Here is a 27,719-nt window from a genome sequence, read left to right as displayed (position 1 = left end):
TCCTGGTATTTGCCCACCCTGTCCTGTGAGCTGCCCTTGTGATGGGCCAGGGGAGCTGGGCCTGGCTGCTGAGTTCCAGCCCCATTGCTACTCTGTCTGACACAGCGTCTTTCCACTAGATCACAGCCACAGATGCAGACAGTGGCCCCTTTGGCTCCCTCTCCTACTCCATCGGCTCCGGCATCGGCAGTGTTGTGCCTACACAGTTCACCATCGATGAGCACACTGGGCAGCTGTGCACAGTGCAGGGCTTGGACCGTGATGAGGGAGCCACTGCCTATGACTTCACCGTCATTGCTGTTGATGGGGTGAGCACTGATGGAAGGAAGCTGGGCTCCAGGGGGAGGGGGCTGAGTGCTGGGGGGGGGAGGATGGTTCCATGGGAAAAGAGGCTGAGAAACAAAATGGCCCTTGGAGGAGGCTGAGTAATGGGGCAGAGGCAGAAGGGCCCTGAGGGGATGCTGAGCAATGGGGCAGATGGGCCAGGCGGGAGGAGCTGAGCAATGGGGCGGATGGGCTGGGGGTGGGGGTGGGGGGAGCGGAGCAATGGGAGATGGGGAGATGAGCCAACAAGGAGTGAGCAAGGGGGCATGGGACAGAGTCATCCTAGGAGCCTGGTGCTGTGCAGGGGGTTATCCACGTCAGCCCATCTCCCCAGCCGCAGAGTTCCCTCTAAGCTGCGCGGCAGCACGGCCCCGCAGCTGATTAATGAGTCCTGCCCAGCCAGGGGCTCAGGGCTCCGTGCATGGAGCTGCCTGGTGGGGGAAGGGCACTTCTCCCTCTGACAGCAGGAGCTCCCGGCTGAGGACAGAGCAGCGTGTCTCTCCCAGCCGGTAGGGAGGGGACGTGTCCCCACCTCGTTGCTCTGTCCTCAGCCTGGAGCTGCTGCTGTCAGAGGGAGAAATGCCCCTGCCCCAGCCAGGCTGCTCCATGCCTGAGCCCTGGGTTGGGTGGGGCTCATTAAGCAGCCATGGGGCTGTGCTACTGCTGAGCGTAGAGGGAATCTGACCAGCAGCCCAGCCCTGTGCAGAGTTATGCCTTGTCCTGTCCCCCTCCAGGGCGGCCTGAACTCCATGGTATACGTGAAGGTTTTCCTGGAGGATGTGAACGATAACAGGCCGGTGTTCTACCCGCTGGAGTACGCGGCCAGCATCAGCACCCAGAGCATGCCAGGCACAGCCGTGCTGCGCGTCACGGCCCACGACAAGGACGAGGGCCCACACGGGAAGGTGACCTACCACATTGTCTCAGGGAACTCGCCCCCTCTCTTCTCTCTGCACAAGGACACGGGTAAGAGCTTCTGGTGCCCTGGCCAGCCTGGGGCAGGGTGGGGGGAAGGGAGCTTCCCCTAGCTGATGTTCAGCCTGCTGCTGACAGAGGCCCTTGCTGTTCTCCTGGGCCCATTCCCTCCCCATGACTCCTTCTCCCCCAGGCCCTGACTCCTTCCTTCCATGCCCAGATCCCTCCTTCCCCTGGGTCGCGGCTCCATTCTTTGCAAGCCAAGAGCTTCCCAGACCCTACTGTCCACAGGCCCAGAAATCCCGTTCCCCCAGGCCCTGACCCTATCCTTCCCAGAACCCACTCTCTCCTCGGGATCCATTTCCTGGGCTCTGAGGGTATGTCTACATTACAGCACTAATTCGAACTAACTTAATTCGAATCAGTTAATTCGAACTAAGCTAATTCGAACTAGTGCATCTAGACCTAAAAACTAGTTTGAATTAGCGTTTTGCTAATTCAAACTAGCATGTCCACATTGAGTGGACCCTGAACCGGGGTTAAGGATGGCCGGAAGCAGTGCCAGCAGGGCATCAGATTAGGACTTAGAGCGTGGAGCTGCTGTCTCAGGCTAGCCGAGGGCTGTGCTTAAAGGGACCCGACCCCCACCCCGGACAGACAATTCTCAGGGGTTCCCCACTCGCTTGTCTAACTCGATGAGGGACAGCAAAGCAGTCCTGTCTTGGAGTGCCCTGAGTGCCCATACTCGGCACATCACAGCACTCGGCAATCAGCCCGGCTGCACTTGCCGCAGGCTGCCATCCGGGGAGGGGGTCAAGCGGGGGGCTGCAGGAGAGCTTCCACCCTGAGGAGCCTGCAGAGCCACCCCAGTCCTCCCCATCGGGGGCTCGTGCCCCATTCCTCCCTCACCTCCTTCCACTTATCCCTCCCTAGCCCCCCTTCCTGATGTACAAAATAAAGGACACGTGTGCTCAAAAATAGAAACTCTCTTTATTGAACAAAACTCGGGGAGACTGGGAAAAGGAGGTGGGAGAGGGGAAGAGAGAGGGTAGGAGAGGGGAGGGCAACTAAAATGATCAGAGGTTTGGAACAGGTCCCATATGAAGAGAGGCTAAAGAGACTTGGACTTCTCAGCTTAGAAAAGAGGAGACTAAGGGGGGATATGATAGAGGTCTATAAAAGCACGAGTGGTGTGGAGAGGTTCTTCATTAGTTCCCATAATAGAAGGACTAGAGGACACCAAGTGAAATTAATGGGTAGCAGTCTTCAAACTAATAACAGAAAGTTCTTCTTCACAAAGCAAATAGTAAACCTGTGGAACTCCTTGCTGCAGGAGGCTGTGAAGGCTAGAACTATAAGGGTATGTCTACACTACCACCCTAGTTCGAACTAGTGTGGTAATGTAGGCAACTGGAGTTACAAATGAAGCCCGGGATTTGAATTCCCGGGCTTCATTTGCATATTGCCGGGCACCGCCATTTTTAAATGTCCGCTAGTGCAGACTCCGTGCCATGCGGCTACACGCGGCACAGACTAGGTAGTTCGCACTAGGCTTCCTATTCTGAACTACCGTTACTCCCGAGGAGTCCGCACTAGTGGACATTTAAAATGGCGGCGCCCGGCAATATGTAAATGAAGCCCGGGAATTCAAATCCCGGGCTTCATTTGTAACTCGGGTTGCCTACATTAACCACCCTAGTTCGAACTAGCGTGATAGTGTAGACATACCCTAGGGCTGTGTCTAAACTGGCATGAATTTCCGGAACTGCTTAAAACGGAATACTATTCTGTTTTCTGTTTTTCCGGAAAAGGAGCGTCTACATTGGCAGGCTGCTTTTCCGGAAAAGCCTTTTTCCGGAAGAGAGTCTGTGGCCAATGTAGACGCACTTTTCCGGAAAAGAGCCCCGATCGCCATTTTCGCGATCGGGGCTTTTTTCTGGAAAAGACTACTGGGCTGTCTACACTGGCCCTTTTCCGGAACAATGTTCCGGAATAAGGACTTATGCCCGAGCGGGAGCAGAATGGTTTTTCTGGAATAGCGTCTGATTTTGTACAGTAGAGCGTCGTTGCTTTTCCGGAAATTCAAGGGCCAGTGTAGACAGCTCGCAGCTTATTCCGGAAAAGCGGCTGATTTTCCGGAATAAGTGGCCCAGGGTAGACACAGCCTAAGGGTATGTCTACACTACAAAGTTAATTTGAACTAACGGACGTTAGTTCAAATTAACTTTCATAGGCGCTACACTAGTGCTCCGCTAGTTCGAACTTAATTCGAACTAGCGGAGCGCTTAGTTTGAACTAGGTAAACCTCATTGCACGAGGACTAAGCCTAGTTCGAACTGACTAGTTCGAATTAAGGGCTGTGTAGCCCCTTAATTCGAACTAGTGGGAGGCTAGCCCTCTCCAGCTTTCCCTGGTGGCCACTCTGGGCACTACCAGGGAAACTCGTCTGCCCCCCTCCCGGCCCCGGAGCCCTTAAAGGGGCACGGGCTGGCTACAGTGCCTGTGCCAGGTGCAAGCCTGCCAGCACCCAGCCAGCAGACCCTGCACCTGGCACGCCATGAGCCAGCCACCCGATGCCCCCCAGCCCTCCGCCTCTTCCCGGGACCAGGCTGGCGGCTCTCTGGAGCCTGGCCAGGACCGCAAGAGGTGGGCACCCGCCTGGTCTAGTGCAGACATCGTGCCGTCCATCTCCAGCCTTCCACAAACTTTGGGCAGGGACACCATTTCTACCCCCTGGCTAATACCACTCCATGGACCCAACCTCCATGACTTGATCTCACTTCTCTTTAAACTCTGTTCTAGTTCTAGCCTTCACAGCCTCCTGCAGCAAGGAGTTCCACAGGTTGACTCTTTGCTTTGTGAAGAAGAACTTTATGTTACTAGTTTGAAGCCTGCTACCCATTCCTTTCCTTTGGTGTCCTCTAGTCCTTCTATTATGGGAACTAATGGAGAACTTTTCTTTATGCACCCTCTCCACACCACTCTTGCTTTTATAGACCTCTATCATATCCCCCCTCCGTCTCCTCTTCTCTAAACTGAAAAGTCCCAGGGTACGTCTACACTACAGCGCTAGTTCGAACTAACTTAGTTCGAATTAGTTAATTCGAACTAAGCTAGTTCGAACTAACGCATCTAGAACTAAAAACTAGTTCGAACTAGCGTTTTGCTAGTTCGAACTAGTAAGTCCACATTGAGTGGACTCTGAACAGGGCTTAATGATGGCCGGAAGCAGTGCCGGCAGGGCATAAAAGGAGGACTTAGAGCATGGAGATACTGTCTCAGGCTAGCCGAGGGCTGCGCTTAAAGGGTCCCGACCCCCACCCCGGACACACAGTTCTAAGGGGTGCCCCGCTTGCAAAGAAGTTCTGGCTTGGAGTGCCCTGAGTGCCCACACTGGGCACATCACACCACTCGGCCATCAGCCCGGCTGCACTTGCCGCAGGCTGCCATCTGGGGAGAGGGAGTAATTGGGGGGCTGCAGGAGAGCTTCCACCCCCAGAAGCCCGCAGAGCCAGCCCAGTCCTCCCCATCGGGGGCTCGTACCCCATTCCTCCCTCACCTCCTTCCACTTGCCCTTCCCTAGCCCCCCTTCTTCTTGATGTACAAAATAAAGATAACGTTTCTTCCAACATTGACTCTGTCTTTATTGAAAAAAACTGGGGGAGACTGGGAAAAGGAGGTGGGAGAGGGGAAGAGAAAGGCTGGGAGAGGGGAGGGCAACTAACATGATCAGGGGTTGGGAACAGGTCCCAGATGAAGAGAGGCTACAGAGACTGGGACTGTTCAGCTTAGAAAAGAGGAGACGGAGGGGGGACAGGATAGAGGTCTGTAAAAGCAGGGGTTGGGTGGAGAGGGTGCATTCAGAAAAGTTCTTCATGAGTTCCCATAAAGAAGGACTAGAGGACACCAAAGGAAAGGAATGGGTAGCAGGCTTGAAACTAGTAAGAGAAAGTTGTTCTTGACAAAGCAAATAGTTAACCTGTGGAACTCCTTGCTGCAGGAGGCTGTGAAGGCTACAACTAGAACAGAGTTTAAAGGAAAGTGAGATCAAGTCATGGAGGTTGGGTCCATGGAGTCCTATTAGCCAGAGGGTAGGAGTGGTGTCCCTGCCCAAAGTTTGTGGAAGGCTGGAGAGGGATGGCACGAGACAAATGGCTTGGTCATTGTCTTCGGTCCATCCCCTCCAGGGTCCCTAGGGTTGGCCGCTGTGGGCAGACAGGCTACTGGGCTAGATGGACCTTTGGTCTGACCCAGGACGGCCATTGTAAGCTCAGGGCTCAGTGTCGGGGGTCTCAGTGGACCCCCTTGATTTTCATGCACACCTGCTCCTGGGTGGCCAGGCTGGCAGCTCTCCTGCCCTAGACGGCCACTTTCCTGTGCCTAGTGCGGAGATCGTGGACAAGGTCCACGATGTCCGCACTAGTCAGGAAGATGCCCGCCTCTTGCGGTCCAGGGCAAGCTCCCGGGAGCCGCCAGCCTGGTCCCGGCAAGAGGGGGTGGGCTGGGGGGCATCGGGTGGGTGGCTCTGTGCCGTGCCAGGTGCAGGGTCTGCTAGCTGGGTGCTGGCAGGCTTGCACCTGGCACGGGCACCGTAGCCAGCCCGTGCCCCTTTAAGGGGTCCGGGGCCGGGAGGGGGGCATAGAGTTTCCCTGGTGTTGGCCAGAGTGGCCACCAGGGAAACCTGGGGAGGGCTAGCCTCCCACTAGTTCGAACTAAAGGGCTACACAGCCCTTAGTTCGAACTAGCTAGTTCGAACTAGGCGTTAGTCCTCGTAAAATGAGGTTTACCTAGTTCGAACTAAGCGCTCCGCTAGTTCGATTCAAATTCGAACTAGCGGAGCGCTAGTGTAGCGCATAGGAAAGTTAGTTCGAACTAACGTCCGTTAGTTCGAACTAACTTTCTAGTGTAGACATACCCCCAGTCTCTTTAGCCTCTCTTCATATGGGACCTGTTCCAAACCCCTGATCATTTTAGTTGCCCTCCCCTCTCCCAGCCTCTCTCTTCCTCTCTCCCACCTCTTTTTCCCAGTCTCCCCCAGTTTTGTTCAATAAAGAGAGATTCTATTATTGAACACACGTTTTCTTTATTTTGTACATCAGGAAGGGGGACTAGGGAAGGGTAAGTGGAAGGAGGTGAGGGAGGAATGGGGTACGCGCTCCCGATGGGGAGGACTGGGCTGGCTCTGTGGGCTTCTCGGGGTGGAAGTTCTCCTGCAGCCCCCGGATTGCCCCCATCCCCCTGGATGGAAGCCTGCGGCAAGTGCAGCCGGGGTGATGGCCGAGTGCTGTGATGTTCCGCGTGTGGGCACTCAGGGCACTCCAAGCCAGAACTGCTTTGCAAGCGGGGAACCCTGAGAACTGTCTGTCCGGGGTGGGGGTCGGGTCCCTTTAAGCACAGCCCTCGGCTAGCCTGAGACAGCAGCTCCACGCTCTAAGTCCTCATCTGATGCCCTGCCGGCACTGCTTCCGGCCATCCTTAACCTCTGTTCAGGGTCCACTCTGTGTGGACATGCTAGTTCGAATTAGCAAAACGCTAATTCAAACTAGTTTTTAAGTCTAGCTGTACTAATTCGAATTAGCGCTGTAGTGTAGACATACCCTAACAGAGTTTAAAAAGAAGTTAGATAAATTCATGGAGGTTGGGCCCATGGAGTGGTATTAGACAGGGGATAGAAATGGTGTCCCTGGCCTCTGTTTTGGAAGGCTGGAGATGGATGGCACGAGACAAATGGCTTGGTCATTGTCTTCGGTCCATCCCCTCCGGGGTAGCTGGTGTTGGCCGCTGTTGGCAGACAGGCTACTGGGCTAGATGGACCTTTGGTCTGACCCAGTACGGCCATTCTAAGCTCAGGGCTCAGGGTCGGGGGTCTCACTGGACCACCTTGATTTTCATGCAAACCTGCTCCTGGATGGCCAGGCTGGCAGCTATCCTGCCCTAGACGGCCACTTTCCTGTGCCTAGTGCGGAGATCGTGGATGAGGTCCACGATGTCTGCACTAGACCAGGCGGGTGCCCACCTCTTGCGGCCCCGGGCAGGCTCCTGGGTGGCAGCGGGTGGCTGGTTCGTTCCATGCCAGGTGCAGGGTCTGCCGGCTGGGTGCTGGCAGGCTTGCATCTGGCACGGGCACCATAGCCAGCCCGTGCCCCTTTAAGGGCTCCGGGGCCGGGAGGAGGGCAGACGAGTTTCCCTGGTGGTGCCCAGAGTGGCCACCAGGGAGAGCTGGGGAGGGCTAGCCTCCCACTAGTTCGAATTAAGGGGCTACACAGCCCTTATTTCAAACTGCTTAATTCGAACTAGGCGTAAGTCCTCGTAGAATGAGGTTTACCTCGTTCGAATTAAGTTCGTACTAGCGGTTTGTATGTGGAGCGCCTATCAAAGTTAATTCGAACTAACGTCTATTAGTTCGAATTAACTTTGTGGTGTAGACATACCCTGACCTCTTCTCCTCAGGCCCAGAGGTCCCAAGGGCCGCTCCCTCCTCTGGGCCTCTGAGCACTTCCTGCCAGGCCCAGAGATCTCAGGGGTATTGGGAGCAAGGACGAGGAGTCCTTCTTCCGCTCTCCTCTGCGCTGGTTCGGCCTCAGTGGAGGCTTGTGTCCAGTTCTGGGCACCGCATTTCAAGACAGATGTGGAGAAATTGGAGAGGGTGCAGAGAAGAGCAATAGAAATGCTGAAAGGCCTAGAGAACCTGAGCTGTGAGGGAGACTGAAGGAACTGGGCTTGTTTAGTTGGGAAAGGAGAAGACTGAGAGGGAAGGGGACAGAGGGAGGAGGGGGGAGAATTGTTCCCCTTGGTCTCTGAGGACAGGACAAGGAGCAAGGGGCTTAAACTGCAGCCAGGGCAGTTGAGGTTGGACATGAGGGAAAACGTCCTGCCTGTCCGGGGGGGATAAATTGCCTGGGGGGCTGTGGAATCTCCATCACTGGAGATATTGAAGAGCAGGCTGGACAGACACCTGGCAGGGATGATCTAGACCCGTGGTCCCCAACACGGTGCCCGCGGGCGCCATTGCGCCCGCCAGGTGCTCGGGGCTGGCCTGGCCCCAGGCACATGGCGCAGCGCTTGCGGGGAGCGTCGGCCCCGGGCACGCGGTGCTTGCGGGGAGGGGCACTGGCCCCGGGCGCGTGGCTATTGGGCGGGGGCCGCCCCCGGGCAAGCGGCTATGGGGGGGGCCGCCCCCGGGCGCGCAAGTGTCCCTGCCCCCTGGCGCCCGGCGGGCGAACGGCCACGCCCCCTGGCGCCCGACAACCTCAAAAGGTTGGGGACCACTGATCTAGACAGTGCTTGGCCCTGCCGTGGGGGCAGGGAAATGGACTCCATGACTCTCAAGGTCCCTTTCAGATCTAGTAGTCCATGATTTTATTCTTCTCTCTCTCCCTCCCCATGGCCTGTTCCTCGGGGCACTGACCCCCCCCCCCCTCCACAGGCCCAGGGCCCATTTCCAATGGCCCATTTCTCTAGGGCCTGATCCCAGGGCTCCAATCACCCCCTCCTCACGAACACATTTCTCCCCATGGCCCATTCCTAATGGCCCTTACCCCCTCGTCCCCAGGTCCAGGGCCCACTCCTCATGGCCTGTTCCCTAGACTCTAACCCTTTTCCCCAGAAGCCGGGATCAGTGTTTCCTCTAATTGTTTACATCCATGTGCAGAATTAATTGTATTTGCACCAATTTGGAGGTGGTGTGGTGTGGTGTGGGGGTGGCTGGGAGGTTTGGCATGTGGGAAGGGGCGCAGGGCTGGGGCAGAGGTGAAGGGCTCCGGGGTGGAGCCAGGGATGGGGTTTGGCGTGTGGGAAGGGGTGCAGGGCTGGGGCAGAGGTGGAGGGCTCTGGGGTGGAGCCAGGGATGGGGGTTTGGCGTGTGGGAAGGGGCGCAGGGCTGGGGCAGAGGTGGAGGGCTCTGGGGTGGAGCCAGGGATGGGGGTTTGGCGTGTGGGAAGGGGCGCAGGGCTGGGGCAGAGGTGGAGGGCTCTGGGGTGGAGCCAGGGATGGGGTTTGGCGTGTGGGAAGGGGCGCAGGGCTGGGGCAGAGGTGGAGGGCTCTGGGATGGAGCCAGGGATGGGGGTTTGGCGTGTGGGAAGGGGCGCAGGGCTGGGGCAGAGGTGAAGGGCTCTGGGATGGAGCCAGGGATGGGGTTTGGCGTGTGGGAAGGGGCGCAGGGCTGGGGCAGAGGTGGAGGGCTCTGGGGTGGAGCCAGGGATGGGGTTTGGCATGTGGGAAGGGGCGCAGGGCTGGGGCAGAGGTGGAGGGCTCTGGGGTGGAGCCAGGGATGGGGGTTTGGCATGTGGGAAGGGGCGCAGGGCTGGGGCAGAGGTGGAGGGCTCTGGGGTGGAGCCAGGGATGGGGGTTTGGCGTGTGGGAAGGGGCTGGGGCAGAGGTGGAGGGCTCTGGGGTGGAGCCAGGGATGGGGTTTGGCGTGTGGGAAGGGGCGTAGGGCTGGGGCAGAGGGCTAGGCTTAGGGTGCAGGGTGGTCAGGGCTCTGGGGTGGAGCCAGGGATGGGGGTTTGGCATGTGGGAAGGGGCGCAGGGCTGGGGCAGAGGTGGAGGGCTCTGGGATGGAGCCAGGGATGGGGGTTTGGCGTGTGGGAAGGGGCGCAGGGCTGGGGCAGAGGTGAAGGGCTCTGGGATGGAGCCAGGGATGGGGTTTGGCGTGTGGGAAGGGGCGCAGGGCTGGGGCAGAGGTGGAGGGCTCTGGGGTGGAGCCAGGGATGGGGGTTTGGCGTGTGGGAAGGGGCGCAGGGCTGGGGCAGAGGTGAAGGGCTCTGGGATGGAGCCAGGGATGGGGGTTTGGCGTGTGGGAAGGGGCGCAGGGCTGGGGCAGAGGTGAAGGGCTCTGGGATGGAGCCAGGGATGGGGTTTGGCGTGTGGGAAGGGGCGCAGGGCTGGGGCAGAGGTGGAGGGCTCTGGGATGGAGCCAGGGATGGGGGTTTGGCATGTGGGAAGGGGCGCAGGGCTGGGGCAGAGGTGAAGGGCTCTGGGGTGGAGCCAGGGATGGGGGTTTGGCGTGTGGGAAGGGGCGCAGGGCTGGGGCAGAGGTGGAGGGCTCTGGGATGGAGCCAGGGATGGGGTTTGGCGTGTGGGAAGGGGCGCAGGGCTGGGGCAGAGGTGGAGGGCTCTGGGATGGAGCCAGGGATGGGGTTTGGCGTGTGGGAAGGGGCGCAGGGCTGGGGCAGAGGTGGAGGGCTCTGGGGTGGAGCCAGGGATGGGGTTTGGCGTGTGGGAAGGGGCGCAGGGCTGGGGCAGAGGTGGAGGGCTCTGGGATGGAGCCAGGGATGGGGTTTGGCGTGTGGGAAGGGGCGCAGGGCTGGGGCAGAGGTGGAGGGCTCTGGGATGGAGCCAGGGATGGGGTTTGGCGTGTGGGAAGGGGCGCAGGGCTGGGGCAGAGGTGAAGGGCTCTGGGGTGGAGCCAGGGATGGGGGTTTGGCGTGTGGGAAGGGGCTGGGGCAGAGGTGGAGGGCTTTGGGGTGGAGCCAGGGATGGGGGTTTGGCGTGTGGGAAGGGGCTGGGGCAGAGGTGGAGGGCTTTGGGGTGGAGCCAGGGATGGGGTTTGGCGTGTGGGAAGGGGCGCAGGGCTGGGGCAGAGTTGGAGGGCTCTGGGGTGGAGCCAGGGATGGGGTTTGGCGTGTGGGAAGGGGCGCAGGGCTGGGGCAGAGGTGGAGGGCTCTGGGGTGGAGCCAGGGATGGGGTTTGGCGTGTGGGAAGGGGCGCAGGGCTGGGGCAGAGGTGGAGGGCTCTGGGCTTGAGCCAGGGATGGGGGTTTGGCGTGTGGGAAGGGGCGCAGGGCTGGGGCAGAGGTGGAGGGCTCTGGGATGGAGCCAGGGATGGGGTTTGGCGTGTGGGAAGGGGCGCAGGGCTGGGGCAGAGGTGGAGGGCTCTGGGATGGAGCCAGGGATGGGGTTTGGCGTGTGGGAAGGGGCGCAGGGCTGGGGCAGAGGTGAAGGGCTCTGGGGTGGAGCCAGGGATGGGGGTTTGGCGTGTGGGAAGGGGCTGGGGCAGAGGTGGAGGGCTTTGGGGTGGAGCCAGGGATGGGGGTTTGGCGTGTGGGAAGGGGCGCAGGGCTGGGGCAGAGGTGGAGGGCTCTGGGGTTGAGCCAGGGATGGGGGTTTGGCGTGTGGGAAGGGGCTGGGGCAGAGGTGGAGGGCTTTGGGGTGGAGCCAGGGATGGGGTTTGGCGTGTGGGAAGGGGCGCAGGGCTGGGGCAGAGTTGGAGGGCTCTGGGGTGGAGCCAGGGATGGGGTTTGGCGTGTGGGAAGGGGCGCAGGGCTGGGGCAGAGGTGGAGGGCTCTGGGGTGGAGCCAGGGATGGGGTTTGGCGTGTGGGAAGGGGCGCAGGGCTGGGGCAGAGGTGGAGGGCTCTGGGCTTGAGCCAGGGATGGGGGTTTGGCGTGTGGGAAGGGGCGCAGGGCTGGGGCAGAGGTGGAGGGCTCTGGGGTGGAGCCAGGGATGGGGTTTGGCATGTGGGAAGGGGCGCAGGGCTGGGGCAGAGGTGGAGGGCTCTGGGCTTGAGCCAGGGATGGGGGTTTGGCGTGTGGGAAGGGGCGCAGGGCTGGGGCAGAGGTGGAGGGCTCTGGGGTGGAGCCAGGGATGGGGTTTGGCGTGTGGGAAGGGGCGCAGGGCTGGGGCAGAGGGCTAGGCTTAGGGTGCAGGGTGGTCAGGGCTCTGGGGTGGATCCAGGGATGGGGGGTTTGAGGTAGAGTGCCCTGGGGCTGTAGCATGCAGAGAGGACTCCTCCTCCCCATCTCTCTCCCCAGCTGCAGCAGCTCTGGGGCTAGGGCTGGGGGAAGGGGCCTCTCCCTAGCTGCAGCAGCGCCATACTCCAACCCCAGGCCCCAGCCCTGAACTCCTCCCTCAGCCTACATCCACTGCTATACCTCAACCTCCTGCCCCTCCCCATGGCCCATTCCCCTAGGTCTTCTCCCTTCCCAAGGGCTGTTCCCCAGGGCCCTGACCTCTTTTCCTCCAGGCCCAAGGTTTATTCCCTCTCCATGGCCTGTTCCTCTGGGCCCTGACCCCTTTGCCCCCAGGCCCACTCCCTCCCCAGAGCTCATTCCCAAGGCCCTGACTTTGCTCCCTCTGGCCCAGTGCCATCCCCCTCTGCAGACACAAGCACCGAGGAGGAGTAAATAACAAAAGGGGCGGGTCACTTGCACAGTGTGCTCCAGACTGCTCAGTAAAGCGGGTGCAAGCAAACACTGTGCAATGTAATATGGCAAAATGTAAATGACTTTTGTTCCTGGAGAACATGCTCTTCTAGGGAGCAAAGAGTCTGAACAGTATTTGGGGATTGGAGAAAACGATCCGCGAAATGCAGGCTCCCAGTGCCGAAGGCCGGTGCTAGCGCGACCCTGGGACACGTGAACAGGACTCTTGAGGAGGAGTCGAGAGGTTATTTACATCTCTAGTTGGGACTGATGCAACTGCTGCTGACATCCTGTGCCCAGCGGTGCACCCCACACATCAAGGAGGATGTTGCTAACTTGGGGAAGGTCCAGAGAAGAACCATGGGAGTAACTTTGCAAGTGCCAGTCTCCGGAGTTGTTCCCAGGCCCGTGGTTTGTTGCTGCGCCCCTAGAGCAGGGTGGAAGTGGTGCATTTCCTGCAGGGGAGGGGAACAGTTTTCAACCCTGCAGAGCTTCCCCTATGAGTCTCTTTCTCTCCCAGGTGTCGTTTCCCTCTCATGGTCCCTGAGTGGCAAAGCCAACACGCTGGTGCAGCTGGTGATCTCGGCACGAGATGGGGGGGGCCTCTCAACTCAACCCAATGCCCAAGTGAACATCAGCATCGTGGCTGGCACAGTCTCACCCCCTGTCTTCGAGCAGGCTCAGTACTTCTTCACTGTGCCTGAGGACGCTCAGCAGGGAGTGAGCGTGGGGGCCGTCCGGGCCCACAACCCCCCGGGTATGGACCTACCGCAGCCCTCAGAACACACTGGGCCATGTTGCCACTTCAGGGGGCCTGTCCTCCTGCCTGATTTGCCACAGTGACCCTGCTGGGAGTTCCCCCACAGCCAGTGCCGTGCCTGCCCCCACGGTGCATCCTGTTGGGTGCTCCCCCTCCACAGCTAGCAGCCTGCCTGCCCCCTGCTGGCATTCCCCCACAGCTAGCAGCCTGCCTGCCCCCCTGCTGGCGTTCCCCCACAGCTAGCAGCCTGCCTGCCCCCTGCTGGCGTTCCCCCACAGCTAGCAGCCTGCCTGGCCCCCTGCTGGCGTTCCCCCACAGCTAGCAGCCTGCCTGCCCCCCTGCTGGCGTTCCCCCACAGCTAGCAGCCTGCCTGGCCCCCTGCTGGCGTTCCCCCACAGCTAGCAGCCTGCCTGCCCCCTGCTGGCGTTCCCCCACAGCTAGCAGCCTGCCTGGCCCCCTGCTGGCGTTCCCCCACAGCTAGCAGCCTGCCTCCCCGCCCCCCCCCCCCCCCACAGCAGCCCCTGTTGGGTACTCTTCCCTCCCACCCTCCTCCCAGCTAGTGTCATATCTGCTCCTACATGCCCCTGCTGGGAGCCCCTGCCATAGCCAGTGCCCTGCCTGACCCTGTGGCGCCCCCTGCCTGCCTTCATGGTGCCCCTTGCCATGAGCTACCCCCGCTGCCAGTGCCCTGCCTGCCCCATGGCACCTCCCACTGGGGTAGGCGAGGCAGGGTAGTGGAGTGCTGCTTTCACTGTCCATGCTCTCTATTCTCTTTCCCCAGGTCACTCTGATGACATCTTTTATTCCATCTCCTCGGGAGATCCCCACGGCTATTTCTGCATGGACTCCAGCTTGGGACAGCTCCGCATCAGCCTCCCTCTGGACCATGAGGTCCAGGCGGTTCTGGTTCTGGACGTGCAGGCCCGGAGTGGCTCACCGCCTGCCTACAGCAATGCGCAGGTGAAGATTGCCGTGTCAGATGTGAATGACAATGCGCCAGCCTTCCTGGCCCCTTCGGACTCCATCCTGCTGCCAGAGGCCACAGAGGTGGGGGCTACTGTCTACACGCTGCAGGCGGAGGATCGGGATAGTGGTGCCAATGGGCAGGTGCACTTTGAGCTGGTGTCGGGTGGGGACGGCATCTTCAGCGTGGAGCGCTCCTCAGGCACAGTGCGGCTGGTGGGGGCCCTGCAGTACGAGGCCAGTGCTGCCTATGGGCTAGCCGTGGTGGCACGGGACAGCGGTGTGCCCCAACTCAGTGCCACCTTCACCCTGCTGGTGCACGTGCAGGCAGAGCATGACCATGGGCCCATCTTCGACACACTCACCTACCGTGTGGAGGTGCGGGAGGGCACGCCTGTCTCCACTCGCGTCCTGCAGGTGCGGGCCCTGGGGCGGGACGCCGGCACCACGCCCCTCACTTACCACCTGCGTGCTGATGGCGACGCTGCCAGCTTTGGCATTGTGCCCGAAAGCGGCTGGCTCTACGTCAAGAGTGCGCTGGACCGGGAGACGCGGGACCTGTACATGCTGACAGTGCTGGCGTCTGCAGGGGCAGGCGGCACCAGCAGTGAAGCCAGGAAGACGGGCACCAGCACGGTGCGGGTCAGCATCACTGATGAGAATGACAACAGTCCCCGGCTCAGTGAGGAGCGCTACTTCTTCACCATTGCAGAGAACCAGCCCCCGGGCAGCAGGGTGGGCAAGGTGACCGCCAGTGACCGGGACATGGGGCAGAACAGCCGTCTCACCTACCGCCTCCTCCAGCATGATCCCAACTTCCTCATCCACATGCAGTCTGGTGAGAGACCCCAAACGGGTGCAGCTGGCAGGGGAGGAAGAGCCACTGAGACCCAAGGGGACATGGAAGGCCCGTGACGTTCCTAGGGGTGACTGTGGGTAGAGCAGCGCTGGCCCCAGCATGGCACCACGGGGTGCCGACAGCACATGCTGGCTAGTTAGTGGCTCCCCAGTCAGACAGCTCCTAGAACTGTCCCCAGGCAGAGTGCTTTGTCTGGGGGTACCCTGCTCTCCCATCCCGCCCCAGAGCTCCCATGGCCTGAGGGAGGCCAGCAGCCCTTTGGGGAAAGCCAGGCCCGTCACTGAGGGTGTGTCTAGACTGCATGGCTCGCGAAAGGAGGCTACAGGATCTAACGACAAAGGGATCTGGGGTCGTTTGATCCCCATCTGGACTACCGCGCCATGCTGACGAACAGCTGATCGGCACAGCGCGGCGGCCATTTTGATGTAAATAAAGCGGCGATTATTTAAATCGCCGCTTCATTTTGCTATGTCTAGTAAACTCATCTAGGTGGCTCCGTCGATGGAGCCGTGTAGTCTAAACACACCCTGAGTGACGGCTGTGACTGGGCTGGGCAGGGGCAGGCAGAGCCCACATCTCAGGACAGCAGCACGGAGAAGCCAGCCCAGAGCTGCTGAGATTTAAGGAAGCTTGAACAGACAGAGGGTACGTCTACACTACCACCCTAGTTCGAACTATGCTGGTTAATGTAGGCAACCGGAGTTGCAAATGAAGCCCGGGATTTAAATTTCCCGGGCTTCATTTACATCTTGCCGAGCGCCGCCATTTTTAAATCCCCGTTATTGTGGACTCCGTGCCCGCGGCTACACGTGGCACGGAGTAGGTAGTTCAAATTAGGCTTCCTATTCCGAACTACCGTTACACCTCGTTCCACGAGGTTAGGGGTCACACACCCCAGAGGAGGGTCGGTGTGACCTTGTCTCACGGAGGTTTGGGGTAACACTCCCCAGAGGAGGGTCAGTGTGACCTCATCTCACGGAGGTTAGGGGTGTCACTCCCCAGAGGAGGGTCGGTGTGACCTCGTTCCACGAGGTTAGGGGTCACACACCCCAGAGGACGGTCGGTGTGACCTTGTCTCACGGAGGTTAGGGGTCACACACCCCAGAAGAGGGTCGGTGTGACCTCATTTCACGGAGGTTAGGGGTCACACTCCCCAGAGGAGGGTCGGTGTGACCTCGTTCCACGAGGTTAGGGGTCACACTCCCCAGAGGAGGGTCGGTGTGACCTCGTTCCACGAGGTTAGGGGTCACACTCCCCAGAGGAGGGTCGGTGTGACCTCGTTCCACGAGGTTAGGGGTCACACTCCCCAGAGGAGGGTCGGTGTGACCTCGTTCCACGGAGGTTAGGGGTCACACTCCGCAGAGGAGGGTCGGTGTGACCTCATTTCACGGAGGTTAGGGGTCACACTCCCCAGAGGAGGGTCGGTGTGACCTCGTTCCACGGAGGTTAGGGGTCACACTCCCCAGAGGAGGGTCGGTATGACCTCATTTCACGGAGGTTAGGGGTCACACTCCCCAGAGGAGGGTCGGTGTGACCTCGTTTCACGGAGGTTAGGGGTCACACTCCCCAGAGGAGGGTCGGTGTGACCTCGTTCCACGAGGTTAGGGGTCACACTCCCCAGAGGAGGGTCGGTGTGACCTCGTTCCACGGAGGTTAGGGGTCACACTCCGCAGAGGAGGGTCGGTGTGACCTCATTTCACGGAGGTTAGGGGTCACACTCCCCAGAGGAGGGTCGGTGTGACCTCATTTCACGGAGGTTAGGGGTCACACTCCCCAGAGGAGGGTCGGTGTGACCTCGTTCCACGGAGGTTAGGGGTCACACTCCCCAGAGGAGGGTCGGTGTGACCTCATTTCACGGAGGTTAGGGGTCACACTCCCCAGAGGAGGGTCGGTGTGACCTCGTTCCACGGAGGTTAGGGGTCACACTCCCCAGAGGAGGGTCGGTGTGACCTCGTTCCACGGAGGTTAGGGGTCACACACCCCAGAGGAGGGTCGGTGTGACCTCGTTCCACGGAGGTTAGGGGTCACACACCCCAGAGGAGGGTCGGTGTGACCTCGTTCCACGGAGGTTAGGGGTCACACACCCCAGAGGAGGGTCGGTGTGACCTCGTTCCACGGAGGTTAGGGGTCACACACCCCAGAGGAGGGTCGGTGTGACCTCGTTCCACGAGGTTAGGGGTCACACATCCCAGAGGAGGGTCGGTGTGACCTTGTCTCACGGAGGGCAGGGGTCACACACCCCAGAGGAGGGTCGGTGTGACCTCGTTCCACGGAGGGCAGGGGTCCCACACCCCAGAGGAGGGTCGGTGTGACCTCGTTCCACGGAGGTTAGGGGTCACACTCCCCAGAGGAGGGTCGGTGTGACCTTGTTCCACGAGGTGAGGGGTCACACACCCCAGAGGAGCGTCGGTGTGACCTTGTCTCACGGAGGTTAGGGGTCACACACCCCAGAGGAGGGTCAGTGTGACCTCGTTCCACGGAGGTTAGGGGTCACACACCCCAGAGGAGGGTCGGTGTGACCTCGTTCCACGGAGGTTAGGGGTAACACACCCCAGAGGAGGGTCGGTGTGACCTCGTTCCACGGAGGTTAGGGGTCACACACCCCAGAGGAGGGTCGGTGTGACCTCGTTCCACGAGGTTAGGGGTCACACTCCCCAGAGGAGGGTCGGTGTGACCTCATTTCACGGAGGTTAGGGGTCACACTCCCCAGAGGAGGGTCGGTGTGACCTCGTTCCACGGAGGTTAGGGGTCACACTCCCCAGAGGAGGGTCGGTGTGACCTCGTTCCACGGAGGTTAGGGGTCACACACCCCAGAGGAGGGTCGGTGTGACCTCGTTCCACGGAGGTTAGGGGTCACACACCCCAGAGGAGGGTCGGTGTGACCTCGTTCCACGGAGGTTAGGGGTCACACACCCCAGAGGAGGGTCGGTGTGACCTCGTTCCACGAGGTTAGGGGTCACACATCCCAGAGGAGGGTCGGTGTGACCTTGTCTCACGGAGGGCAGGGGTCACACACCCCAGAGGAGGGTCGGTGTGACCTCGTTCCACGGAGGGCAGGGGTCCCACACCCCAGAGGAGGGTCGGTGTGACCTCGTTCCACGGAGGTTAGGGGTCACACTCCCCAGAGGAGGGTCGGTGTGACCTTGTTCCACGAGGTGAGGGGTCACACACCCCAGAGGAGCGTCGGTGTGACCTTGTCTCACGGAGGTTAGGGGTCACACACCCCAGAGGAGGGTCAGTGTGACCTCGTTCCACGGAGGTTAGGGGTCACACTCCCCAGAGGAGGGTCGGTGTGACCTCGTTCCACGGAGGTTAGGGGTCCCACACCCCAGAGGAGGGTCGGTGTGACCTTGTTCCACGAGGTGAGGGGTCACACACCCCAGAGGAGGGTCGGTGTGACCTCGTTCCACGGAGGTTAGGGGTCACACTCTCCAGAGGAGGGTCGGTGTGACCTCGTTCCACGAGGTGAGGGGTCACACACCCCAGAGAAGGGTCGGTGTGACCTCGTTCCACGGAGGTTAGGGGTCACACTCCCCAGAGGAGGGTCGGTGTGACCTCGTTCCATGGAGGTTAGGGGGTCACACACCCCAGAGGAGGGTCGGTGTGACCTTGTCTCACGGAGGGCAGGGGTCCCACACCCCAGAGGAGGGTCGGTGTGACCTCGTTCCACGGAGGTTAGGGGTCACACTCCCCAGAGGAGGGTCGGTGTGACTTCGTTCCACGGAGGTTAGGGGTCACACTCCCCCGAGGAGGGTCGGTGTGACCTCGTTCCACGGAGGTTAGGGGTCACACTCCCCAGAGGAAGGTCAGTGTGACCTCGATCCACGAGGTTAGGGGTCACACACCCCAGAGGAGGGTCGGTGTGACCTCGTTCCACGGAGGTTAGGGGTCACACACCCCAGAGGAGGGTCGGTGTGACCTCGTTCCACGAGGTTAGGGGTCACACATCCCAGAGGAGGGTCGGTGTGACCTTGTCTCACGGAGGGCAGGGGTCACACTCCCCAGAGGAGGGTCGGTGTGACCTCGTTCCACGAGGTGAGGGGTCACACTCCCCAGAGGAGGGTCGGTGTGACCTCGTTCCACGAGGTGAGGGGTCACACTCCCTGGAGGAGGGTCGGTGTGACCTCGTTCCACGGAGGTTAGGGGTCACACACCCCAGAGCAGGGTCGGTGTGACCTCGTTCCACCAGGTGAGGGGTCACACTCCCCAGAGGAGGGTCGGTGTGACCTCGTTCCACGAGGTGAGGGGTCACACTCCCCGGAGGAGGGTCGGTGTGACCTCGTTCCACGGAGGTTAGGGGTCACACACCCCAGAGCAGGGTCGGTGTGACCTCGTTCCACGAGGTGAGGGGTCACACTCCCCAGAGGAGGGTCGGTGTGACCTCGTTCCACGAGGTGAGGGGTCACACACCCCAGAGCAGGGTCGGTGTGACCTCGTTCCACGAGGTGAGGGGTCACACACCCCAGAGCAGGGTCGGTGTGACCTCGTTCCACGAGGTGAGGGGTCACAGTCCCCAGAGGAGGGTCGGTGTGACCTCGTTCCACGAGGTGAGGGGTCACACTCCCCAGAGGAGGGTCGGTGTGACCTTGTCTCCCAGAGGGTAGGGGTCACACTCCCCAGAGGAGGGTCGGTGTGACCTCGTTCCACGAGGTTAGGGGTCACACTCCCCAGAGGAGGGTCGGTGTGACCTCGTTCCACGAGGTGAGGGGTCACACTCCCCAGAGGAGGGTCGGTGTGACCTCGTTTCACGGAGGACAGGGGCTCACACTCCCCAGAGGAGGGTCGGTGTGACCTCGTTCCACGAGGTGAGGGGTCACACTCCCCAGAGGAGGGTCGGTGTGACCTCGTTTCACGGAGGACAGGGGGTCACACTCTCCAGAGGAGGGTCGGTGTGACCTCGTTTCACGGAGGACAGGGGGTCACACACCCAAGAGCAGGGTCGCTGTGACCTCGTTCCACGAGGTGAGGGGTCACACTCCCCAGAGGAGGGTCGGTGTGACCTCGTTTCACGGAGGACAGGGGGTCACACACCCCAGAGCAGGGTCGGTGTGACCTCGTTCCACGGAGGACAGGGGGTCACACTCCCCAGAGGAGGGTCGGTGTGACCTCGTTCCACGAGGTGAGGGGTCACACTCCCCAGAGGAGGGTCGGTGTGACCTCGTTTCACGGAGGACAGGGGGTCACACTCCCCAGAGGAGGGTCGGTGTGACCTCGTTCCACGAGGTGAGGGGTCACACTCCCCAGAGGGGGGTCGGTGTGACCTTGTCTCCCAGAGGGTAGGGGTCACACACCCCAGAGCAGGGTCGGTGTGACCTCGTTCCACGAGGTGAGGGGTCACACTCCCCAGAGGAGGGTCGGTATGACCTTGTCTCCCAGAGGGTAGGGGTCACACACCCAGAGGAGGGTCGGTGTGACCTCGTTCCTCGGAGGTTAGGGGTCACACTCCCCAGAGGAGGGTCGGTGTGACCTCGTTCCACGGAGGTTAGGGGTCACACTCCCCAGAGGAGGGTCGGTGTGACCTCGTTCCACGAAGGTTAGGGGTCACACACCCCAGAGGAGGGTTGGTGTGACCTCGTTCCACGGAGGTTAGGGGTCACACACCCCAGAGGAGGGTCGGTGTGACCTCGTTCCACGAGGTTAGGGGTCACACATCCCAGAGGAGGGTCGGTGTGACCTTGTCTCACGGAGGGCAGGGGTCACACTCCCCAGAGGAGGGTCGGTGTGACCTCGTTCCACGAGGTGAGGGGTCACACTCCCCAGAGGAGGGTCGGTGTGACCTCGTTTCACGGAGGACAGGGGGTCACACACCCCAGAGCAGGGTCGGTGTGACCTCGTTCCACGGAGGTTAGGGGTCACACTCCACAGAGGAGGGTCGGTGTGACTTTGTTCCACGGAGGTTAGGGGTCACACTCCCCCGAGGAGGGTCGGTGTGACCTCGTTCCACGGAGGTTAGGGGTCACACTCCCCAGAGGAGGGTCGGTGTGACCTCGTTCCATGGAGGTTAGGGGTTACACACCCCAGAGGAGGGTCGGTGTGACCTCGTTCCACGAGGTTAGGGGTCACACATCCCAGAGGAGGGTCGGTGTGACCTTGTCTCACGGAGGGCAGGGGTCACACTCCCCAGAGGAGGGTCGGTGTGACCTCGTTCCACGAGGTGAGGGGTCACACTCCCCAAAGGAGGGTCGGTGTGACCTCGTTCCACGAGGTGAGGGGTCACACTCCCCAGAGGAGGGTCGGTGTGACCTCGTTCCACGGAGGTTAGGGGTCACACACCCCAGAGCAGGGTCGGTGTGACCTCGTTCCACGAGGTGAGGGGTCACACACCCCAGAGCAGGGTCGGTGTGACCTCGTTCCACGAGGTGAGGGGTCACAGTCCCCAGAGGAGGGTCGGTGTGACCTCGTTCCACGAGGTGAGGGGTCACACTCCCCAGAGGAGGGTCGGTGTGACTTTGTCTCCCAGAGGGTAGGGGTCACACTCCCCAGAGGAGGGTCGGTGTGACCTCGTTCCACGAGGTTAGGGGTCACACTCCCCAGAGGAGGGTCGGTGTGACCTCGTTCCACGAGGTGAGGGGTCACACTCCCCAGAGGAGGGTCGGTGTGACCTCGTTTCACGGAGGACAGGGGGTCACACTCCCCAGAGGAGGGTCGGTGTGACCTCGTTCCACGAGGTGAGGGGTCACACTCGCCAGAGGAGGGTCGGTGTGACCTCGTTTCACGGAGGACAGGGGGTCACACTCTCCAGAGGAGGGTCGGTGTGACCTCGTTTCACGGAGGACAGGGGGTCACACACCCCAGAGCAGGGTCGGTGTGACCTCGTTCCACGAGGTGAGGGGTCACACTTCCCAGAGGAGGGTCGGTGTGACCTCGTTTCACGGAGGACAGGGGGTCACACACCCCAGAGCAGGGTCGGTGTGACCTCGTTCCACGGAGGACAGGGGGTCACACTCCCCAGAGGAGGGTCGGTGTGACCTCGTTCCACGAGGTGAGGGGTCACACTCCCCAGAGGAGGGTCGGTGTGACCTCGTTTCACGTAGGACAGGGGGTCACACTCCCCAGAGGAGGGTCGGTGTGACCTCGTTCCACGAGGTGAGGGGTCACACTCCCCAGAGGGGGGTCGGTGTGACCTTGTCTCCCAGAGGGTAGGGGTCACACACCCCAGAGCAGGGTCGGTGTGACCTCGTTCCACGAGGTGAGGGGTCACACTCCCCAGAGGAGGGTCGGTATGACCTTGTCTCCCAGTGGGTAGGGGTCACACTCCCCAGAGGGGGGTCGGTGTGACCTCGTTTCACGGAGGACAGGGGGTCACACTCCCCAGAGGAGGGTCGGTGTGACCTTGTTCCACGAGGTTAGGGGTCACACTCCCCAGAGGAGGGCCGGTGTGACCTTGTCTCCCAGAGGGTAGGGGTCACACACCCCAGAGCAGGGTCGGTGTGACCTCGTTCCACGAGGTGAGGGGTCACACTCCCCAGAGGAGGGTCGGTATGACCTTGTCTCCCAGTGGGTAGGGGTCACACTCCCCAGAGGGGGGTCGGTGTGACCTCGTTTCACGGAGGACAGGGGGTCACACACCCCAGAGGAGGGTCGGTGTGACCTCGTTCCACGAGGTGAGGGGTCACACTCCCCAGAGGAGGGTCGGTGTGACCTCGTTTCACGGAGGACAGGGGGTCACACACCCCAGAGCAGGGTCGGTGTGACCTCGTTCCACGGAGGACAGGGGGTCACACTCCCCAGAGGAGGGTCGGTGTGACCTCGTTTCACGAGGTGAGGGGTCACACTCCCCAGAGGAGGGTCGGTGTGACCTCGTTTCACGGAGGACAGGGGGTCACACTCCCCAGAGGAGGGTCGGTGTGACCTCGTTCCACCAGGTGAGGGGTCACACTCCCCAGAGGGGGGTCGGTGTGACCTCGTTTCACGGAGGACAGGGGGTCACACTCCCCAGAGGAGGGTCGGTGTGACCTCGTTCCACGAGGTTAGGGGTCACACTCCCCAGAGGGGGGTCGGTGTGACCTTGTCTCCCAGAGGGTAGGGGTCACACTCCCCAGAGGAGGGTCGGTGTGACCTTGTTCCACGAGGTGAGGGGTCACACTCCCCAGAGGAGGGTCGGTATGACCTTGTCTCCCAGTGGGTAGGGGTCACACTCCCCAGAGGGGGGTCGGTGTGACCTCGTTTCACAGAGGACAGGGGGTCACACTCCCCAGAGGAGGGTCGGTGTGAGCTTGTTCCACGAGGTGAGGGGTCACACTCCCCAGAGGAGGGTCGGTATGACCTTGTCTCCCAGTGGGTAGGGGTCACACTCCCCAGAGGGGGGTCGGTGTGACCTCGTTTCACGGAGGACAGGGGGTCACACTCCCCAGAGGAGGGTCGGTGTGACCTCGTTCCACGAGGTTAGGGGTCACACTCCCCAGAGGAGGGCCGGTGTGACCTTGTCTCCCAGAGGGTAGGGGTCACACACCCCAGAGGAGGGCCTGATAGAGCTGGCTTGGCTCTCTTGTCACCAGTGTTAGCTCAGCAGTCCTGCCCCCATTCCTCTGCCTGATCCTGGCATCTCCTCACATCAGGGCCCTTGGTAGCTAGCACAAGGGGCCATGGCTAAGTGGGATGTGGTAGGAGACCCTTGTGAAGTGTCAGAGAGCAGACCTAAGCGTGTCCCAACCCCAGATGACTCCCTTCCCCTGGCTGCTTATCCTGTCCTCACCATCGAAGGGCCATCTTCCTTGCCCCGACCTGCTCCTTTGGGCAGCTGCCCCCCACAGCCCATTCCCGAGGACTCTGGGTTACCTTGGGAGGGGGTGGGATTTCCATCGTTAGAGGTTTTTAAAGACCAGTTTGACAAAGCCCTGTCTGGGATAATTTAGCTGGAGTTGGCCCTGCTTTGAGCAGGAGGTTCATGCAGGTGACCTCTTGAGGTCTCTTCCAACCTTAATCTTCTATGATTCTATCTCACCCCCATCCAGGGCCACCTCTACCTAGAGTTTATTCCCTTGGGCTCTATCCCACCGCACAAAATGGGGCTCCCCATTTCCTCTAGGGGGCAGTTCTCCTGTCCCCTTGGGAGTTGGCTCTCTGGGGGCTGAGCTGTGCCCTGGCTTCTCTGTGGCAGGTGAGCTCACTGCCAAGCGTAGCCTGGACCGGGAGCAGCAGTCAAGCTACCAGCTGCTGGTGATCGTGCAGGATGGAGGGACGCCACCTCGCAGCGTCACGGGCACCGTCTATGTCACCGTGCTGGATGAGAATGATAATGTGCCGGCTTTCCTTCATGTGCAGAGCGGGCGGGAGCTCCTGGTCCAGGTGAGATGAGCAGGAGGCACCTCCACTGCAAGTTTTCAGGGTCCAGAGCCCTCAGAACATACTGGGGGGCCAGTGTTCCCAATGCAGATTATGGGGCTGAGCTCTCGGTGTGGGGAAGAGAGAGCCTTATGCAGATTAGGTAGGGGAAAAGAGTTGGGGGCAGTTGGTGGAGGAGGGAGAAGACTCCTGGTACAGGAGGGAGCTAGTGCCTTAAGTACTCTAAGATGAGTTTGATCGGGCCACGATGACTTGAATAATTCTAATTTATTTAAATATACTCTAACTTACTTTTTCCGTCTTTTGACTTGTGTCCCTTCCCCTTTGTTAATGCTAATTGTATTGAGTATCTGGTCACAGTTAGCATCTTCAGTGAAGACTGAGGCAAAATAGGCATTAGCCACTTAGCTTTCTTGCTGTCATCAATTATTTCCTTTCCTACTTCCTTGAACAAAGGAGCAACACTTCCTTTTGTCTTACTCTTGCTCCTGATACGTTAAAGACACTCTTACTGCCATTCATGTCTTTCGTTAGCTCTCATCCATTTTGTGTCTTAGATGTTATGATGTTGTCGCTACATGCTTGTGCCATGCTTTTGCACTCTTTGCAGTAAATCCATGTTTCCTCTTGTTTTAGGGTTCCCTTTGGACTTTCAGGGAATTAAAGAGCTCCTGATAGAGCCAGTCTGTCCTCTGGCTATTCTTTCTATCTTTCTTTTGCATCAGGATAGTTTTCAGTTATATCTTTTAATATTACAGTAAACTTCTGATAATCCGGCACCTTTAGGACCCAGGGGGTGCCGGATTATCAAATATGCCAGACTATCGGAAGGGGGGGGGCTATGAGGGGTCTGGGGCGGGGTGGTGGGGATGGGGTGGGGATGGCGCTGCGGAACCAACCCGGCAGTACCCCAGCTGCTCTGGCCCAGGCGTCACCAAGTCAGCCACTGCTGAAACTGACCAGCAGCTGACTCAGGGAAGCCCAGGGAAGAGCAGCTCCAATTGTCCGGCTGCCTGGAGCACTTCCGGCTTCCAGGTGGTGCCGGACTAGCAGGAGTGCCGGACCATTGGATGCTGGACAACTGGAGTTTTACTGTAGCTCCTTTAGAAACTGCCATCTGTCCTGAATCTCTTTAGCCCTTAGATTTTGTTCCTGTGGAACTGGACCTACCAGTTCTCTGAGTTTGATAAAAAACGTTGTTCTTCTTTGCTCTATTTGGGTATGTCTACACTACAAATTTAATTCGAACTACCGGATGTTAGTTCGAATTAACTTTGATAGGCGCTACATTAGCGCTCCGCTAGTTCAAACTTAATTCGAACTAGCGGAGCACTTAGTTCGAACTAGGTAAACCTCATTGTACGAGGACTAAGCCTAGTTCGAACTTACTCTTTGCTTTGTCAAAAGGTTGACTCTTTGCTTTGTGAAGAACAACTTTCTGTTACTAGTTTGAAGCCTGCTACCCATTCCTTTCCTTTGGTGTCCTCTAGTCCTTCTTTATGGGAACTAATGAAGAACTTTTCTGTGTGCACCCTCTCCACCCCACTCCTGCTTTTAGAGACCTCTATCCTGTCCCCCCTCCGTCTCCTCTTTTCTAAGCTGAAAAGTCCCAGTCTCTTTAGCCTCTCTTCATATGGGACCTGTTCCCAACCCCGATCATTTTAGTTGCCCTCCCCTCTCCCACCCTCTCTCTTCCCCTCTCCCACCTCCTTTTCCCAGTCTCCCCCAGTTTTGTTCAATAAAGACAGATTCAATTTTTGAACACAATTGTCCTTTATTTTGTACATCAAGAAGAGGGGCTAGGGAAGGGTAAGAGGAAGGAGGTGAGGGAGGAATGGGGTATGCGTCCACGATGGGGAGGACTGGGCTGGCTCTGCGGGCTTCTGGGAGTGGAAGCTCTCCTGAAGCCCCCCAATTGCCCCCTCCCCCCAGATGGCAGCCTGTGGCAAGTGCAGCCGGGCTGATGGCCGAGTGGTGTGATGTGCCCAGTGTGGGTACTCCGGGCAATCCAAGCCAGGACTGCTTTGGAAGCGGGGCACCCCTGAGAATTGTCTGTCTGGGGTGGGGGTCGGGACCCTTTAAGCACAGCCCTCGGCTAGCCTGAGACAGCAGCTCCACGCTCTAAGTCCTCATCTGATGCCCTGCCGGCACTGCTTCCGGCCATCCTTAAGCCTGGTTCAGGGTCCACTTAATGTGGACATGCTAGTTCGAATTAGCAAAACGCTAATTCCAACTAGTTTTTTAGTCTGGATCCGTTAGTTCGAATTAGCTTGGTTTGAATTAACTAATTCGAACTAAGTTAGTTCGAATTAACGTTGTAGTGTAGACATACCCCAAGACACAGACGCCATATCTCCCATTACACCACACAGCCCCAAGACACATATGCCACGTCTCCCATCCCACCACACACGCTTCAGATCCCCCAAGACACGGATGCCACATCTTCCATTACACCACACAGCTCCAAGACACAGACACAACATTTCCATCCCACCACAAACCCCTCAGATTCCCTAAAACACGGATGCCACATCTCCCATTCCACCGTGGAGCCCCGCAGATCTCCCAAGACATGGACGCCACGTCTCCCATTCCACCGTGGAGCCCCACAGACCCCCCCCCCCAAGACACAGATGCCACGTCTCCCATTCCACCGCGGAGCCCCACAGACACCCCAAGAGATGGACGCCATGTCTCCCATTACAGCACCCACCCCGCAGATCCCCTAAGACACAGACGCCACATCTCCCATTATATCACACAGCCCCAAGACACAGATACCACGTCTCCCATCCCACCACATACCCCGCAGATCCCCCAAGACACAGATGCCACGTTTCCCATTCCACCGCGGAGCCCCACAGATCCCCTAAGACACAGACGCCACGTCTCCCATTCCACCGCGGAGCCCCACAGATCCCCCAAAACACAGATGCCACGTCTCCCATTACACCACACACCCTGCAGATGCCCCAACACTCAGATCCCAACTCCATGAATGTTGGAACTAGGGATGAGGCAGCATATCCTGGTTTAAAATTATTTCCATCATTTACAGGGTGTTTATGATTTGGTTCAACGTTTCTCAAAACTCCCACCATACAAATCGCTCTAGCACTACTGCCAAGACACCCCTTCAGCAGGGATCCTGTACTGCTCATTCCAACACCCCTCCCCAGAGATCCTCCAGCATTCAGATCCCATAATCCTCTGGCACAGACCTCCACAGACTCCTGAAATCCTCACCCTACAGCACGAATCTGAGAACTAACTGTCTTCCTAAGCAACAATTACTGCAGTGAGCTTTATCATGGTGATTTTGAAGCAAGGGAGTGAGAGAAGATAAGAAAAAGGGTATGTCTACACTACAGCGCTAATACGAACTTAGTTCAAATTAGTTAATTCAAACTAAGCTAATTCGAACTAATGCATCCAGACTAAAAACTAGTTCGAATTAGCGTTTTGCTAATT

The 27,719-nt window shown here is 59.5% G+C and overlaps 1 protein-coding gene across 3 annotated transcripts in view; it reads left to right on the top strand.

Moving 5' to 3' along the window:
- Positions 1 to 27,719, top strand: part of DCHS1 (dachsous cadherin-related 1) — a 164,482-nt gene that overhangs the window by 55,588 nt on the left and 81,175 nt on the right. For all 3 annotated transcript variants that reach the window (XM_075917306.2, XM_075917305.2, XM_075917308.2), the window contains 5 exons: positions 120 to 308; positions 1,059 to 1,290; positions 12,899 to 13,135; positions 13,920 to 14,939; positions 24,061 to 24,248. In XM_075917306.2, coding sequence (XP_075773421.2) covers positions 120 to 308; positions 1,059 to 1,290; positions 12,899 to 13,135; positions 13,920 to 14,939; positions 24,061 to 24,248 — 1,866 coding nt within the window. The remainder of the gene's footprint in view (positions 1 to 119; positions 309 to 1,058; positions 1,291 to 12,898; positions 13,136 to 13,919; positions 14,940 to 24,060; positions 24,249 to 27,719) is intronic.

The sequence above is a fragment of the Pelodiscus sinensis genome, chromosome 1 (assembly GCF_052426305.1).
Source record: "Pelodiscus sinensis isolate ZL-2025 chromosome 1, ASM5242630v1, whole genome shotgun sequence".
NCBI lineage: Eukaryota > Metazoa > Chordata > Testudines > Trionychidae > Pelodiscus > Pelodiscus sinensis.
Note: the sequence above shows the minus strand (reverse complement) of the source record. Positions and strands in the feature narration are given on the sequence as shown.